Below are 17,847 nucleotides of genomic sequence, written 5' to 3'. Positions count from 1 at the left end.
TTAAGGGTCGTTCACCCTCTGGGTGATTGGGGCGGCAGGCCGTGTGGGGTCCTGCGTCATGCATAGATTGTACTTCCCCTGCCGGGGAGTCAGAACAAGCGGTCAAATTTTTACGCTTGTAAAGGGCCTTGCCCTTTTTCACTACCTCCTGCTGGGTAGTAGACGGATTTGGATGAGAGGCTAGGGCTGCTTGAATAGAGCAATTAATAAGGTCCTGTATTTGAGCAGCAGTTAGGAGCTGCGGGACCTCAGGGGTTAAACCTGTAGAGGTATTAACTGTCATGTTAACATCATCCGTCATGGTGAAGTATTAGTAAGCACAGTTTACAATAACTGGGGGTTTAAGACTTACCTGCAGAGTAATCCCTGCAGAGGCACAGTTAACAATTAGTGAGCCTAAACTTTCCTGCAAAGTTTAACCAATAGTAATCAATTAAGTGCAATATGCTAAATATATATATATTTCTAGCAGACCACTCCTCGAGTGCTCCGCTCTGAGAGAAAGAGAAAAATAGGGATGATGTGCAGCGTTACCGCTCTCCTCACCGCCCAGCAGCAGACTGGCGTGCGGTGAGGAAACGGAGAATACAGTTTACAGCGCCGCCCGAGATCTCGCGAGATCTCGGCTGCGGGCTGTGATTGGTTGGACAGCGCTGAGGAGAGAGCGCGCTTGACGTCGCCCCCCTTCCTCTGCCCACAGCCCGGGAAAGTCGGCTAGTGACAGGGAAGAGGAGGGGGAGGCGAGGAGGACAATGGAGGACAGAGCCTGCCTTTGACCAGGAGGGAGAATACCGCAGAGGCAGCAGTTAACTGAACCATGACGCCCTATAAGCAAGGGCAGGAATACCAGAAAACTGAACACAAAATACCTTATGCTAATAAACCTCAATTAATTCAATAGAAAATTAATAGAATATAACATAATAATAAAATTGAAAATAAACAAATCGATAATAGATGCACATAGGAGTGCTCTATGTAAAAGCACATATATAATAAATCATAAATATCAAATAAATGTCAGATAATATCAAATAAAGATCAAAGTAATATACTTATCTCTGCCATGAGCAGAAAGAAAGAGGAGGATTTACAGTGGGGCAGTCCTAATTATAGGCTCGGACCCCTAAGGGGGGGGGGGCTAGATGGACGCTGGGACTGATGGGAAACGTAGTTTTTTCAGTTCATTTAAATGTAAATATGTTTTCTGCTATGAGCATTAAAATGGAAAGATTAATGCAAGATATGAGCCTCCTGTCTGATATTTAATCAATATTGTAAGTAAAAACCAATCCTAGTAATCTCCATGTAATGATTATGGTAGTGGGCTGTTAAAGAAAGTCAGGTGTAGAGGTCACCTCAAGAGTCCTTGGAGGACTACAAGTGTATTTTCACTTTTGCATTTCAATTTGAGAATTCACCACTAAATTTATGTTTTCCCATTTATACAATATATTTTTTATATATATTTCTTACCTTTTAGATGTTTATAATAAGAGAGCACATGACTCACTTCAGGGATTTTTGAATAGTGTCAGAGCGAATCTGTCCTAAGAACAGGATGTGTCTCCTCTCATTAAGGCCCCATAAACACAAATCTTCAGATTTACCAAAACCATACAATAAAGGTCAAACCTTTAAGGCCGCGTACACACGGTCGATCCAAACCGATGAAAACAGACTGAAGGACCTTTTCATAGGTCCAAACCGATCGTGTGTGGGCCCCATCGGTCAGTTATCCTTCGGTCAAAAATTGTAGAACTTGCGTTAAAATTGAACCGATGGACGCCTAACCGATAGGTCAAAACCGATGGCTAGTATGCAAAAGCATCGGTTAAAAACCCGCGCATGCTCAGAATCAAGTCGACGCATGCTTGGAAGCATTGAACTTCGTTTTTCTCTGCACGTCGTTGTGTTTTACGTCACCGCGTTGGACTCGATTTGTTTTTTTAACTGATGGTGTGTAGGCACATCAGACCGTCAGTCAGCTTCATCGGTTAACCACTACTTTACATTGTAGCAAAGTGTAATTTCTTCAGTGCTGTCACATGAAAAGATATATGAAAATATTTACAAAAATGTGAGGGATGAACTCACTTTTGTGAGATACTGTAACTGCTCTGTCTTCTTTTTGGGTCCCCTGCCAGGAGCCTTGGCTCCCCCTTCCTGCTGAGTGCCCCCAATAGCAAGACTTTTGCTATAGGGGCCAATGGCTCCCACTGCTGTGTGATCCAATGAGGAGAGAGAGACCCGTGAGAGCCACTGCTTTCATGCACATCGCTGGATCGAGATGGGGCTCAGAAATTGATTGATTGATTGATTTTTGAGCTTAATTAGGCGCCAAATGCCCACTGTGAAGTGAGCGTCTAAGCGCCGATTATATAAGGGGGGTGCACCCAGAATTTTTTTTTACCTTTATTGCACAGAATGTATTAACCGGTTAAGACCCGGACCATTATGCAGGTTAAGGACCTGGCCCCCTTTTGCGATTCGGCACTGCGTCGCTTTAACTTGTCGTGCAATGTGGCTCCCAAACAAAATTGGCATCCTTTTTTCCCCACAAATAGAGCTTTCTTTTGGTGGTATTTGATCACCTCTGCGTTTTTTTTTTCCACTAATAAACAAAAATAGAGCGACAACTTAAAAAATAAATCAAGATTTTTTACTTTTTGCTATAATAAATATCCCCCAAAAATATATAAAAAACATATTTTTTTCTCAGTTTAGGCCGATACGTATTCTTCTACATATTTTTGGGGAAAAAAATCGCAATAACCATTTGTTGATTGGTTTGCGCAAAAGTTCTAGCGTTTACAAAATAGGGGATAGTTTTATGGCATTTTCATTAATAATTTTTTTTTTTACTAGTATTGGCGGCGATCTGTGATTTTTTTCGTGACAGCGACATTATGGCAGACACATCGGACACTTTTGACACATTTTTGGGACCATTGTCATTTTCACAGCGAAAAGTGCACTGATTAATGTGAAAATGACAATGGCAGTGATGAGGTTAACCACTAGGGGGCACTGTAGGGGGTTAAGTATGACCTCATGTGTGTTTCTTACTGTAGGGGGGCGTGGCTGGACGTGTGACGTCACTGATCATCGTTCCCTATAACAGGGAACAGACGATCACTGACACTGCCACAGAGAAGAACGGGGAAGGTTTGTTTACACTCACCTCTCCCCGTTCTTCAGCTCCTGGGGTGCAGTCACAATGCTTCGGACCAGGTCGCGAGCGCACCGCCGGCCATTCTGTCGACGTATATCGTTGTGCGGCAGTCTTTAAGTGGTTAAGGTAAAAAACGTTCTGCCTTTAGAACCACTTTGAGGGCCAAGTCACACATGGTGCCGTGGCTTTTTTCAACACTGGAAGAACACCAGTCGCCACAAATCCAGACCTGTAGGAGGGACCCATCATACCCTACCCTCTATAGTCGACCTACAGAAAACTACAAAAGTGGGCAGAGATGAGACCAGTCACCTTGCACAAAGAAGGGAAAAAAGCAGTGACTGGTCATTATAAAGTCTCTCCACAGGGACAAAGTTTGGATTACGACACAGATCTGGTAAAACAAAAATACACAAAGCCTACTGAGAAGAGTAGTAAGGGAGGGTGCAATGATGTTTTCAGGAAGCTACGTACAGTACCCCATCGGACCCTCCCATCAGCCATAAACTGATTGAACTGCACTGAGACTCATTGATGTCACTTGGTGTGAAAGTATATAATAATAATAAGCAATTTAATTTACAAAATGTATTAGAATGCTGATGAGGGGGCAAGGGAGGAACCTAGGAAGGTAGATTAAACTTCAGGTTTAAAAACCCAAGTTTAGCTATGTGTTTAAATGGGGGGGACCCCAAACTCCTTGTAAAAATAAAAAAGCATCTTATGGTGCTATACTCACCTGATGTCTGTTATATGATGTAGTAGTAACAATGTTTGAAATAAAGTCCTGACCATAAAAAAACAATATTTTCCATGAAACAGCTGATGCCCTCTTAGTTCTTTTAAAGGACTACTGATGGAAGAAGGGCTGTGTAGAAAAATATGTCTTGGGAGCCTTTTCTTTACATCAGTGGCTGATGATAAAGAACAGTTTTATAGAAAATGGATTGGTTCTAAAATCTTTGATGCCATTCATACATGCAAAGAGTAGATTAGCAGCAGGGTGTAGTCACATCTGTGAGGAGGTAGGTAGGGAAGCTTTCTGGAGCATCTTCAAGCTGTGAAGTGAAATTAGAAGGTGAAAGACACCCCACTAGCACGTCTGGCTTATTCACCAAGTATAAAAGCCAAATCGGAGGCAGAAAGCTGTGGGAGGATAGATAGAAGAAAATTATAGCATGTGGGGAAAAGCTTTGACGATAATGGCAGAGAATAATCAGTGCATGCAGGTTGGGGATATTTGAAATGGAGTTTCAGTATGGGCTTATCGTTATGGACCTTTGTAGAAAAACTCATATTTAGAAAATGTGTAGTTTTTCTTTTTAAAACGGGTTTCTAAAGTGGCTTTCCCTGTATATTCTACAGCAATTGGGCTTGGGCTGTATGTCGGCCGAACAGTGGCCGACACACACATATTTAGTCTATAGTGGCCATGCCCTTGTCTAGACATACTTTTATCATCAGTGTCGCTACTCCCCACCGCATGTTGGTCCGTAAGCAACGTCCACACCTATGTTGTATGTCCCCCCCAGAGGCACTAACTTGCGTCTCAAATCTCAATGTATATTGTAGATTCTTAGGCCCAAATTCTTGTAGATCGGCGTAAAAATGGGCGGGTGTAACGTATCTGATTTATGTTACGCCGCCGCAAGTTTTTCAGGCAAGTGCTTTATTCACAAAGCACTTGCGTGTAAAGTTGCGGCGGCGTAACGTAAATCACCCAGCGGAATTCAAATTCAGCGGGTAGGGGGCGTGTAGCATTTAAATGAAGCGCGTTCCCGCACCGAACGAACTGCGCATGCGCCGTCCGTAAAATATCCCAGGGTGCATTGCTCCAAATGACGTTGCAAGGACGTCATTGGTTTCGACGTGAACGTAAATGGTGTCCAGCCCCATTCACGGACGACTTACGCAAACGGCATAACTTTTCAAATTTCGACGCGGGAACAACGGCCATACTTAACATTGGTTGCGCCTCATAGACCCAGGGGCAACTTTACGCCGGGAAAAGCCTAACGTAAACATTGTAACTTTACTGCGTCGGCCGCGCGTACGTTCGGGAATTCGCGTATCTAGCTAATTTGCATACTCGACGGAAGCGCCACCTAGCGGGCCAAAAAAAAATTGTAGTTAAGATCCGACGGCCATTAGAGACTTACGCCTGTCGGATCTAATGGATATCTATGCGTAACTGATTCTAAGAATCAGTCGCATAGATACGACGGCCCAGATTAGGACTTACGACGGCGTACATGGCGCTGCGCCATCATAACCCCTTTGAGAATCTGGGCCTTACTGACTAAATTCCCTAGCAGCCACAGTGTCTATGCCACTTCATACAAAATCCTCCCCAGACTCAATTTTCTTTTTATTCTCACCGCCCCCCCCCACCCCCATAATACTTCCCGATCAACCATTTCCTCCTTGGCATCCTTTCCAGGTGGAACACAATCAGCTGCTGCTCCTCTACCACCCATCGGCAACACTCAGCTTTTTCCCAAGTCCAATTTCAGGTTCCATTCTACCTTCTTTCTCCACAGGCACAGATATTTTTTATGCTACATGTACACTGGCCACCCCTAAACGTAACTCTCCTGGCAACAGAAAAAATGCTAAATATGGCAAAAAAAGCGGTACCGCAATTTTGCCACATTTGCATGTTTTGCCAAAACGTTCCTCTCCTGAAGGCGATTCTTCTGCATCCAGGAGGGGAGCGTTTAACTGCCCGTAAACTGTACATGAACACACAGGCTTTTATGGAGTTGGGTTCAGGAACTTTAGCCAAAAAGCGCCAAAAGCTCCAAAACTCACGTTTCAGGCCTCGTACACACGACCGAGTTTCTCGGCAAAAACCAGCAAGAAACTTGCTGGGAGATATTTTTTTGACGAGGAAACCGCTCGTGTGTACATTTTCGTTGAGGAAACTGCCGAGAAACTCGACGAGCCAAAAAGAGAGCAAGTTCTCTATTTCCTCAACGGGAATGGAGAAACTTGCCTTGTGGAGTTCGACAGCCTAACAAGGAACTCGACGAGGAAAACGATGTGTTTCGCCCGTCAAGTTCCTCGGTCGTGTGTACGAGGCTTAAGAGCAGCAGTGTACATAAGGCCTAACCGTGCCCTCCAGCTATGCTGTGCCTTAATCTGCCTATTCCCTCAAATGGCCTATGGTGAGATCACCCACCCTCAGCCTCCTCTAAACCTTTGTCCACGATCAGTTTCTACTGCCTTTTGTCTCTTTCCTGGTCCATGATAATCTCCTCACTGCCTCCACTCTTTCACATGCCCTGTCATTGATCAGCTCATGGTCTTCCTCCTTTCTTAAACAACATCCATTCATGATGATCTAATTTTGTCTTCCTATGCTCCTTGGTACATGATCAGTTTATGCATTGTCCCTTCTCTTTCTCCACACATTCCATACTGTTTCCTTATGCCCTCTGCTCAACAACCAGTTGCCATTCTGCCTCCTGTATATTCCCATGTTCTGACTTTTCTTTGTTCTGGCAAAGTAATGGCTTCTGTGTTTTATGATTTGCTTTTGTTTGTTTTTTTGGGGGGATCATTATTTCTATATGTCATAGGCTGTCAATGACATATACCGTATTTATCGGATTATAGCGCGCTCCCGCGTATAGCGCACACCCCTAAAGTTGCCCCGAATTCCTGTGGAAAAAGTTTTTTTTGTACTTATAGTTTTGGTGTCTTGCGCGGCGTCCACGTCGGGTCCGGCGTCCGTCTGCGGCTTCGGGTGTCCTCTTCGTCGGGTCCGGCGTCCGTCTGCGGCTTTGGGTGTCCTCTTCGTCGGGTCCGGCGTCCGTCTGCGGCTTCGGGTGTCCTCTTCGTCGGGTCCGGGGTCCTTCTGCGGCGTCCTCCCAGCTCGTATCCCGTGCCGAGTTTGAATATTGCGCCGACATATACAGAGCGCAGTACACTCGTGTATTGTCGGCAATGCTCGGCTACTCTCGTGCTGACGTCCTGTACGTCCAGGACGTCAGCGCGGGAGGAGCCGAGACTGCCCGACAATACACGAGTGTACTGCGCTCAGGATATGTCGGCGCAGTATTCAAACTCGGCACGGGAAAGCGGGTATCGGCGTATACCGCGCACCCACGATTTTGCCCTGATTTTCAGGGCAAAAAAGTGCGCGGTATACGCCGATAAATACGGTATATATATATATATATATATATATATATATATATATATATATATATATATATATATATATATATATATATATATATATATATATGCCCTTAGTTAGCAGCAGGAAAATTGCTCATATCTAAATCGAAGTAGTTGGTCCTAGCTAAGTGAAGTGGGCAGGGAAGTGTTAAACCTGAATTTCACCTTACATGCCACATTTGGCATGTAATTTTTTGGGGGGAGGGAGCGGGTACCTAGTTTTGACAGGTACCCAGCTCCCACTTCCTCCTCTTCTCCTAGGCGACGCCTCCTCTCCCCCTCCCTCTCTACAATCTTCTGGTAAACATCACAGGTCCCAGAAGATTGCCTGGCCACTAAGAGAGCACAGCGCAACTTGCCACAAGCTGTCACAGCCGGGTGATCACACTTGCAATGCGGGCGCCGCGGAGAGGTGGTGGAGAGGAGCGAGGCTTCGGGCAGCCACATTGCTTGACCATGGGACAGGTGAGTGTCTGTTTATTAAAAGTCAGCAGCTACACTTTTTGTAGCTGCTGACCTTTAATAAATGTACAAACGAGTGGAACTCCAAGAATTCGGAAATGTTTTATTTTTTGTATATTTCTGGGCAATATTTGTTACTAATTTGTTTTTCTGTTTTATAGTTTCACTCCAAGACATCAACATGAGGAAAGCTTTCAAAAGTTCCACCACCCAGGACCAACAAGTGGTTTCTAAGGAGAGCATCCCTAACCCAGTGAAAGAGATCTATAATACCAGTGATAAACCTCCTCCCCTTAACATTCTCAGTCCATACAGGTTAGTGAATTACTGCCAGTTTTTATTTTTATTTTTTTTATATAATGAATGTATATTTTTTTATATTTCCTTTTTAATATGTGTTGGACTAAATATGATTTTTTTTCTTGTTCATCGAGGGACACAGGAATTGAGAGACTGTCAGGTTAAACTTCTGTTTGCAGGAGCATTTGAACACTGTCAAACAAAAAGGGGTAGCTCAGTGTTGTACAAGTTTCTTAGGAGCATAGATGCCCTTTCTCTGCTGAGAAGTCTTACTTTTTTGCTAGCTACCTTTTCTTCAGTCAAGTTTCCTCTACAAGCTGCTGAGCTGATCTCTATATGCGATTACCTGAACCGGCTGCTCCGTAGCCCGTATGGGGACCTCAATGGACAGAATTATTGCAGGGTTAGCCTGGAATGTGACCTTCAGGCATTGGGGCACTTTCCGGATCCATGGCATAGTTCCAGGTGTGGTGTAACCCTTCTCTCTGGAGACTAACTTTTTGAGTAGGCCATGTGGGTGTCTAGCTGAAGAAGCTACCTTGTTTCTATGAGCTCTAGGGGGCATTTAAAATTTCCACTTTTCCTCAATTTACACCAGGAGGAGTTAACGCTGAAGGATTGAACACAGGCATCATCCGCTGGGTGGAGTGTTGAGCATTTGCTGTACTCTTTCCCACCATTCAGTGAAGAGGAAGCTCCTTCCGCCACTGCTCTGGACTCTAAATGACACATGGATTTTACCTTGATTTGTCTCTACTGCCTGTGTACAGTGACTTGGTCATTTTCATCTGCCTGAACCTTTCCATCTAGCAGCAGACGATGAGTATTCAAGGTCTGGCTTTGTACCCTGATCTTTATTTCCCTTGCCGTATGCTGCAACATGTCAGATTCCAGACATAGAGTAGGGAAAATAATTAATTGAAATAAAGAAAATATAATATAAAAAAAAAAAATTAATTGATCCCCTGCAGATTTTGTAAATTTGCCCACTTACAAAGAAAGGGTCTATAATTTTTTATCATAGGTATTTTAAATGATAGAGACAGAATAGCAACCAAGAATCCAGAAAAAAACACATTAAACAAATGCTATAATTTAAGTTGCAGTTCAGTAAGTAAGATAAGTATTTGATCCCCAAGCAAAACATGACTTGGTACTTGTTGGAGAAACCTTTGTTGGCAATCACAGAGGTAAGACCTTTCTTGTAGTTAGTGACCAGGTTTGCACACATCTCAGGAGAGATTTTGGTCCACTCTTCGTTACAGAACTTCTCTAAATCCTTAAGGCCTCGTACAGACGAGAGGATATCCGCTGGAAACGGTCCGCCGGACCGTTTCCAGCGGATAAATCCTCTGGCGGATTTGGATCTGATGGCTGTACACACCATCAGATCAAAATCTCCGCGGAATACATCCGCGGTGACGTGGCCGCGCCGTCGCCGCGACGATGACACGGCGACGTGCGCGACCCTGGAAGGTAAATACTTCCACGCAATACGACGCATGCGAGGGATAGGAGCGGACGGACTTATCCGGTGAGTCTGTACAGACGACCGGATAAGTCCGAGGGACTGGATTCCAGCGGATAGATTTCTTAGCATGCTAAGAAATTTTTATCCGCTGGGAATCCGTCAGCTGGATTTTTTTCTTTATCGTACATCACGGGACACAGAGCGGCATATTCATTACTATGTGGGTTATATGGAGTACCTTCAGGTGATGGACACTGGCAATCTTAAACAGGAAGTCCCCTCCCTATATAACCCCCTCCCATAGGAGGAGTCCCTTAGTTTTTTCGCCAGTGTCTTAGGTGTTGGTCACAAATTAGTTTGTCTCCATGTCCTTGGGACTAGGTAGACTATACCGGATCTGTCCAAAGTGCCTCAGAGCCAAGGTGGACAGTACCCGGGCCCCAAGTCGTGGGGTTTTGCCTATAATGCCTCTCTTCGGAGGGCTGGACCCTGGGCCCAGAACTTTGAACTTTCTAAAGTCCAAAAGGCGCTGTTGCCAGGGTGCTGTATAGGTCCAGGGCAGTGGGGTTCCTGCCAAGGACCCGGGTCCCTGAAGGTCTGGTACACAACCCGCGGAGATGGGGGAAGATTGGGCCTCTTGCTTTTGCAATACCCTGCAGCGTGGAGCAGGTAAGAGAGGTGCCTGCGGAACTTGGTTCGTCGACAGGTCCCTCAGTGTGGGAAATCTAGTTGGGACAGCCTGGGATGCTCTGCATGGGCGACTTTTTCCACTATGTCTGCTAGACAGGATGGTTACCTCCCACATTCTAGTGTATCCCCCTCCACTAACTGTGTTTGCCATTATATATATTTATATATGTATGTTTGCTGCTCCGCATGGCTTTGGGGGTTAGGGGCTCCTTTCCTGGTTCCCTGGGACTAACAAGGATCAGCCCACCCCCGTGTTTTCCTGGCTTAAGCTGTGCTAAAAGATGGCCAAAGACTTGCCTTGTCAGGTGTTGCGCTGCGGCCAAGCGGCTGTGTGCTGTCACGCCGCTGGCGTTGCTGCCTCTCCTCGTGGTGTGTGTCACGTGCGTGCGCGCGCATAATATAGGGGCGCGCACGGAAGAGGCGGGGACCGTAGCAGCGTCAGCAAGGAGGAGGGGGCGTTCCCCTCGCTATTATCTCGGCTGACAAACCTGTCCTCCGGTCAGTGTGAGAAGCATCTGCTGGCCGGAGGGACACAGAACGGGGCACAGAGCGGCGCTTGAGCGACACCTGGTGGCGGTAAAGAGACCTGTTGGTCTGGAGCTAGGCTCCCCACTGACCTGAAAAAAAAAAAAAAAAAAAGGGAAGCTAAAAACCCTTTTTGTTTTCTTTAAAGCCAAGAGTCTCTAGCAGCAGGTTGGCTATTATTAACACAGTTTTTTTCCTAAAGGAACAGTGCCTGTAAAGAAAAAAAAAAAAAGATATATAAAATAAAATAAATATATTTAAAAAAAAAAAAAAAAAAAAAAAGGGGGGTTGATATAGAAGGAAGGTGTGAGCACTGCCTTCCTTTGGCCTTAAGGGGATATTTTTTTCCTGCCTTAAGCTATATATTTCCTTTTTCCTCCTTGCTACAACAGTCAGTTGTTGCTAGCGGAGTGCCTCAGTGTTGTATCATGGGCCCTAAAGGTTCGGGGACTAAGAATGCTAAAAATGCAAAAAAACAGAAGGGTTCCCCCTCTAGTTCTGAGGATCTTAGTCAGGCCATGCCGGGTTTGTCCTCCCCTGAGAAATTAACAGACGTCACCTTTGAGGAGCCATCAGGTGTGGTGGGTGCTGCGGCTGGCCCCATTCTACCTGCTCCGGTGTTTGTTACACCCGAGATGCTAGCTGTCTCCCTGGACGGGTTAGAACAGAGATTGACAATGCTTCTTAATAATTCTCTTACAGGAAAAAAGAGAGATAGGTCTCCGTCGCCTAAATTGGTGTCCTCAGAAGTTGAGGTTCTCTCCCCTGAGGAGTTTGAGTCCCAGGAAGACCTAACAGAGCAGAACCTAGAAGGTTCAGATATGGAGGAGTCCACTATTGAGGAACCTTTTTCGGTCTCCCAAGCAGAAGGTCTGTGGGTTCAGTCTCTAACGGATATGGTCCGTTCAGCTTTTAAACTGCCTTTACCAGAGCCTCAGTTTCCTGCTGTATCGTCCTTGGGCTCCTTGAAAGCACCATTTAGTAACGCAGTCTTTCCGCTTCACCCCTTGTTGGAGAACGTGATTTTTCAAGATTGGGTTCGGCCCGATAGAATTTTTGTGCCTCCAAAGAGGTTTTCTGTTCTGTACCCTATGGAGGAGAGTTTTTCTAAAAAAATGGGTGCTTCCTGCTGTGGATGCAGCGGTCTCCTCCGTAAATAAGTCTTTAACCTGTCCGGTAGAGAACATACAAATATTCAAGGATCCGGTTAATAAGCGATTAGAGACCCTTTTGAAAGCATCTTTTTCTACAGCGGGTGCAGTCGTGCAACCGGCAGTTGCTGCTATAGGTGTTTGTCAGGCGTTAAAAGACCAGACAAAACAGATGTTAAGGGAGCTCCCGGCTCAGCAAGCGCAGGATCTGGCCGACCTCCCTAGAGCTCTGTGTTTTGCGGTGGATGCCATAAAGGACTCCATCCAACAGGCTTCCCGTCTGTCGCTGTTTCTGGTACATATGCGGCGGCTCTTGTGGCTAAACAATTGGTCAGCCGAGACTCTGTGTAAAAAGCTTTTAGCGGGCTTTCCCTTTCACGGAGGAAGGCTTTTTGGGGAAGATCTTGATAAATACATACAGACAATATCAAGTGGCAAGAGTACTCTTTTACCAGTCAAAAAGAGATTTCGAGGCCCTACGTTCAAGCGGCAGCAATCCCCAGCCCCAGGGCCCTCTGGCCCCAGGCAGTATCGACGGCCTCCCGCACGATCAAACTTTGCTAATAAGTCGCAGGGACAGGCCGCTGGTGGTAAAAGACCATGGTTCCGCAAACCAGCTAAACCGGCTCCCAAGTCAGCCTTATGAAGGGGCGCCCCCACTCAATCAGGTGGGGGGAAGGCTTCGATTCTTTGCAAAGGTTTGGGAAGCCAGGATCCCCGACAAATGGGTTCTTTCCTTAGTGGCGACTGGCTACAAGATAGAATTTCGGGAGTTCCCCCCTCCGCATTTTCAGGAATCAAGGATTCCAAGCGATCCGGCAAAGAGGGCTGCCTTGCTATCAGCCTTGGATCGTCTTCTAGATCAAAGGGTAATCATTGAGGTAACCGTTCAGGAGCACAAGCTAGGCTTTTACTCCAATCTGTTTATCGTTCCGAAACCCAATGGCGATGTAAGGCCCATCCTGGATCTAAAAATTTTAAACTCTTACCTGAGGATCCAGTCCTTTCGGATGGAATCCATACGCTCTGCCGCCGCAGCTTTGCAGCCAAACGATTTTTTGGCCTCAATAGACATAAAGGATGTTCCAGTTTTCCAAGGGCATCAAAAGTTCCTACGCTTTGCTGTCGCGGGGTGCCACTATCAATTTGTGGCTCTCCCTTTCGGGTTGGCTACGGCCCCCCGTGTGTTTACGAAAGTCCTGGCCCCCATCTTGGCCAGTCTGAGGACCCAGGGAGTCTTGATCCTGGCCTATTTGGACGACCTCCTGGTCATAGATCACTCTGCTTCAGACCTGAGTCGAGCAGTAACCCTGGCGGTTCAGTACCTCAAGGTATTTGGTTGGGTTCTAAACCAAGAAAAATCGGCTTTGCAGCCTGCAAGGCGATTGGAATACCTTGGCATGCTGCTAGACACAAAGCAGCAAATGTTGTTTCTCCCCGTAGAGAAATTCAGGGGGATCAAACAATTGATCCAGTTAGTGCTAAGCAAAAGGCAGCCCACTATCCGTTTGTGCATGAGATTACTAGGAAAGATGGTGGCCACCTTCGAGGCGGTGCCATATGCTCAGGCCCACACTCGAATCCTGCAGACAACCATCCTGTCAGCCTGGAACAAAGATCCACAAGCCCTGGATCTTCCGTTGACCCTTCCATCAAGGGTCCGGCAAAGTCTCTGCTGGTGGTTAAAGCCTCTGAACCTCCTAAAGGGAAGATCGTTCAGTCCCATCATCTGGAAGTTGATAACCACAGATGCCAGCCTGAAGGGCTGGGGAGCGGTCTTGGATGGGCAGATCCAGCAGGGGATTTGGGCAGAGTCGGAAAGACGGCTGCCAATCAATGTCTTGGAGATCAGGGCGGCACGCCTAGCTTTAAAAGCCTGGACATCCAAGCTGCAAGGGTCTCCAGTGAGAGTGCAGTCCGACAATGCCACGGCGGTGGCATATATAAACCACCAAGGGGGCACGAAGAGTCGAGCCGCCCAAAGGGAAGTGAGTTAAATTTTTCTATGGGCAGAAGCGCATGTACCATGCATCTCGGCGGTTTTTATCCCAGGGGTGGACAATTTACAGGCAGACTTCTTGAGTCGCCAGCAGCTGATTTCAGGGGAGTGGTCTCTCCATCCCCAAGTCTTTCAGGAAATCTGCCAGAAATGGGGATTTCCGGATGTGGACATCATGGCATCTAGGTTCAACAGGAAGCTGAACAAGTTCGTGTCCCGATCTAGGGACCCTCTGGCCTGTGGAACCGATGCGTTGGTTTGTCCTTGGCATCCGTTTAGTCTGCTGTACGCCTTCCCCCCGTTACAGATGCTGCCCCGCCTGCTGCGCAGGATCAGGGCGGAGAACAGACCTGTCATTCTGATAGCCCCAGCATGGCCCCGGAGGTCGTGGTACTCACTGATCGTGAGAATGTCAGTAGGGGAACCTTGGACCCTCCCACTTCGTCCAGACCTACTCTCTCAAGGTCCGATACTCCACCCTGCCTTACGGCATCTAAATTTGACGGCTTGGCGGCTGAATCCCTGATCCTCAGGGGTAGGGGCCTGTCTAGCCAGGTTATTTCTACTCTGATTAAGGCTAGTAAACCAGTCTCCAGAGTAATTTATTACAGGGTCGGGAGGGCCTACGGAAGCTGGTATGACTCCCAGAGATAGCTTCCACGCAAATACACCATTGACAGGGCATTGCGTTTTTTTCTCCAGATAAGAGTACATGAGGGTTTGACCTTGAAATGCTATTAAAGGACAGATTTCTGCCTTATCAGTATGGTTTTGTTGGTCGTTGGCCACGCACTCTTTGGTTAAAGCCTTTTACAGGGGATCCTATGCATTAATCCCCCCATCTAATCTCCGGTTTGTCCGTGGGATTTGAATCTTGTGTTGTCAGCTCTGCAAAAGCAGCCCTTTTGAGCCTCTGGCAGAGGTTCCGTTGGTTTTACTGACTGGGAAGTTGGTAATTTTTTTTTTGGTTGCTATGGCTTCCGCTAGAGCAATATCAGAGCTGGCAGCCTTGTCTTGTAGGAACCATGCCTCAATTTGCATAAAGACAGGGTGGTTCTTCGGCCGCATCCGTATTTTCTGTCTAGGGTGGTGTCCAGTTTTCTCTGGAATCAGGATTTGATTTTCCCATCCTTTTTTCCAGAAGCACACTTCTAGAAGGGAAGGCTTGCTGCACACCTTGGATATTGTCAGGGCCATGAAGGTCTACCTGAAAACTACAGAAAGACTCATAGGACGGATACATTGTTCATCCTGCCGGAAGGACCCTAAAGGGTCAGGCTACGGCAAGAGCTACCATCACTAGATGGATTAAGCAGTTAATTAGTCAGGCCTACGGCTTGAAGGGATTGCCCCCTCCTTTTTCAGTTAAGGCCCATTCTACTAGGGCCATAAGCGCCTCCTGGGCAGCACACCACCAGATCTCTATGGCTCAGGTTTGCAAGGCAGCAACCTGATCATCGGTCCACGCGTTCACAAGATTTTACTAATTGAACGTAAGAAGAAGGGCCGGCGCAGCCTTCGGACAAACAGTGCTGCAGGCTGCGATTTAAGATCCTCGAGATCCGGGGCACCCTTGGTTAATTAATGAATGAATTGAATTAATCAGATTAATTAATTTTTTGTTGGATTTAATTTGGATTTATTATGATTTAAAGAATACTTTCTGAATTAGATCTCCTGGTTAAGATGTCTCCCTCCCCTCATTGTAAGCATTGCTTTGGGACATCCCACATAGTAATGAATATGCCGCTCTGTGTCCCGTGATGTACGATAAAGAAAAGGGGATTTTTTAATACAGCTTACCTGTAAAATCCTTTTCTTGGAGTACATCACGGGACACAGAGCTCCCACCCCTCTTATGGGAAACATTTTGGGAGGCATACTGCTTGCTACAAAACTGAGGGACTCCTCCTATGGGAGGGGGTTATATAGGGAGGGGACTTCCTGTTTAAGATTGCCAGTGTCCATCACCTGAAGGTACTCCATATAACCCACATAGTAATGAATATGCCGCTCTGTGTCCCGTGATGTACTCCAAGAAAAGGATTTTACAGGTAAGCTGTATTAAAAAATCCCCTTATCCGCTGGGAAATGTCCGCTGGGCCGTACACACGACCGGATCTATCTGCTGGAACTGATCCGCGGATCAATCCCAGCGGAAAGATCCGGTCGTGTGTACGGGGCCTAAGGATTTCTTTGCTGTCGCTTGGCAACTCAATGTTTCAGCTCCCTTCATAAATTTTCTATGGCTTATTTTGGTTTGCCCACCCCTCATTGAGGCACTGCTTTGGTACTTCCCTAGTGGTCAAGAATCCGAAGAGCTGTGCAAGTCAATGAACATAGGAGAAAACAAGATTATTGTTACTCACTGTGACAAACACAGCACCCACCCCTCTGTTGGAGATTTTGCTTCAAACACTGCTTTGTGACTAACCCTTTTGCCTCGTGTCCTACATCTGTAGATGGCGCTATAAAACCCAAATGGTCAAGAATCAAAAGAGCCGTGTCCACCAATGAACTCAGAGAAAGGGAATTATACGATCAGGAAACATTTTTTTATGCAAAATGGTTATGAACAATTACATTTTTGAACAGCTGAAGCCTCCTGCCTGCTTGTGATAACTCTCAAAGCTGACATAGTGATCACATGATTGGAAAACTAGCTTATACTGTATGTAAATTGCAGACATAAAAGGGCTAATAGAAATCATTAACATGTATTTTGCATAGAGTTGGCTCTATATCTCTATATTAAATCAAAAGGAGGGGTAATGGTGTAACCTTACACAATGTGTCAAAAATCAATAGAAGAGGTGCCTAACACCAATGACAATCCTAGTAGGTTACCAACAGTGAGGCCTCTACGGGGCTAAAAATGTGTATATATGTGATATAAACAAACGTGATCCTCAATATGGTCTGCACATGTATCAGTGCACAGACCAGCAGGAAGTATATATGTGCCAATTGAATGAATATACACAAAAATTAGTTAAAGTGACTATTGTGCATCAATGATGAGTAAAAAATAATAAATAATAATAATAAGTGATGTCCATCAGCATAAATTAACAGTGAAAAATAAAATCCAAATGCGGCAGTGGTGTATGTCACCAAAGCTCAGAAGCAGCTATATATAGGGAAGTCCAAGAAATTATTTAGAATAACCACGGAACAGATAACTTCTTCCAAAAATTTACTCCAAGTGACATATGTGCTCTCAGTAGCAAGAGTGACTTCTGTGACCCCTCTTGTATCCCTGCTTACCAGATCCAGGAACCCCTATGGGGGTATTAGGCACGTCAGGTATAATTCTGGCTTGTCCACACTGGGGGTCCTTATGTTCAAACTGAGGCTGTCACTCCAGCTGCCCATACAGATTTTCAAGAGACAGATCCACTAGCAAGGCAAGGTGTCATTTCCTGTAGTCTTGAGGAATATCAAGTGAGGACTGTAGTGTAGCTGGTGAGTATATTGTAACCAAGTCCATGGGCAGAAGATGGGAGTAATCCTGCTTTCTTTAAGGCTGGGTTCATACCAGTCAGGTTTGAATTCCAGCTCCGTTTTCCCTCTCCTCCATGTGTTCCCCTTGTATATCTCTATATTATAATCTCTAAATTGATATGTTCTCTCCAGTGCAGTAGCACTAGTTATAGGTAAAGTGACAGCACTTTGAGCCAATAAGTCTCTGTAGCAGTGCACAGTGCTTTTCATCTAACATAGAGAACTTCCTGATGTGAAAGAAATACAATGGCTTTCTAATCATAGGCGGGAGAGTTCCTTGTTGTCTGGCATTCTACTTTGTTTTCTAGGGGTATTTAACCAGCGTTGGATACCTGTAAAATACATGTGTGCTTGACAGACTGGTTCTTTGGGCTTGCATCCAGAA

The 17,847-nt window shown here is 45.8% G+C and overlaps 1 protein-coding gene across 1 annotated transcript in view; it reads left to right on the top strand.

The window, feature by feature from the left end:
• Positions 1-17,847, top strand: part of WASF3 (WASP family member 3) — a 97,356-nt gene that overhangs the window by 65,445 nt on the left and 14,064 nt on the right. The window contains exon 6 of the mRNA XM_040340491.1: positions 7,984-8,137. Within this exon, the coding sequence (XP_040196425.1) occupies positions 7,984-8,137 (154 nt within the window). The remainder of the gene's footprint in view (positions 1-7,983; positions 8,138-17,847) is intronic.

The sequence above is a fragment of the Rana temporaria genome, chromosome 2 (genome assembly GCF_905171775.1).
Source record: "Rana temporaria chromosome 2, aRanTem1.1, whole genome shotgun sequence".
NCBI classification, from domain to species: domain Eukaryota; kingdom Metazoa; phylum Chordata; class Amphibia; order Anura; family Ranidae; genus Rana; species Rana temporaria.
Note: the sequence above shows the minus strand (reverse complement) of the source record. Positions and strands in the feature narration are given on the sequence as shown.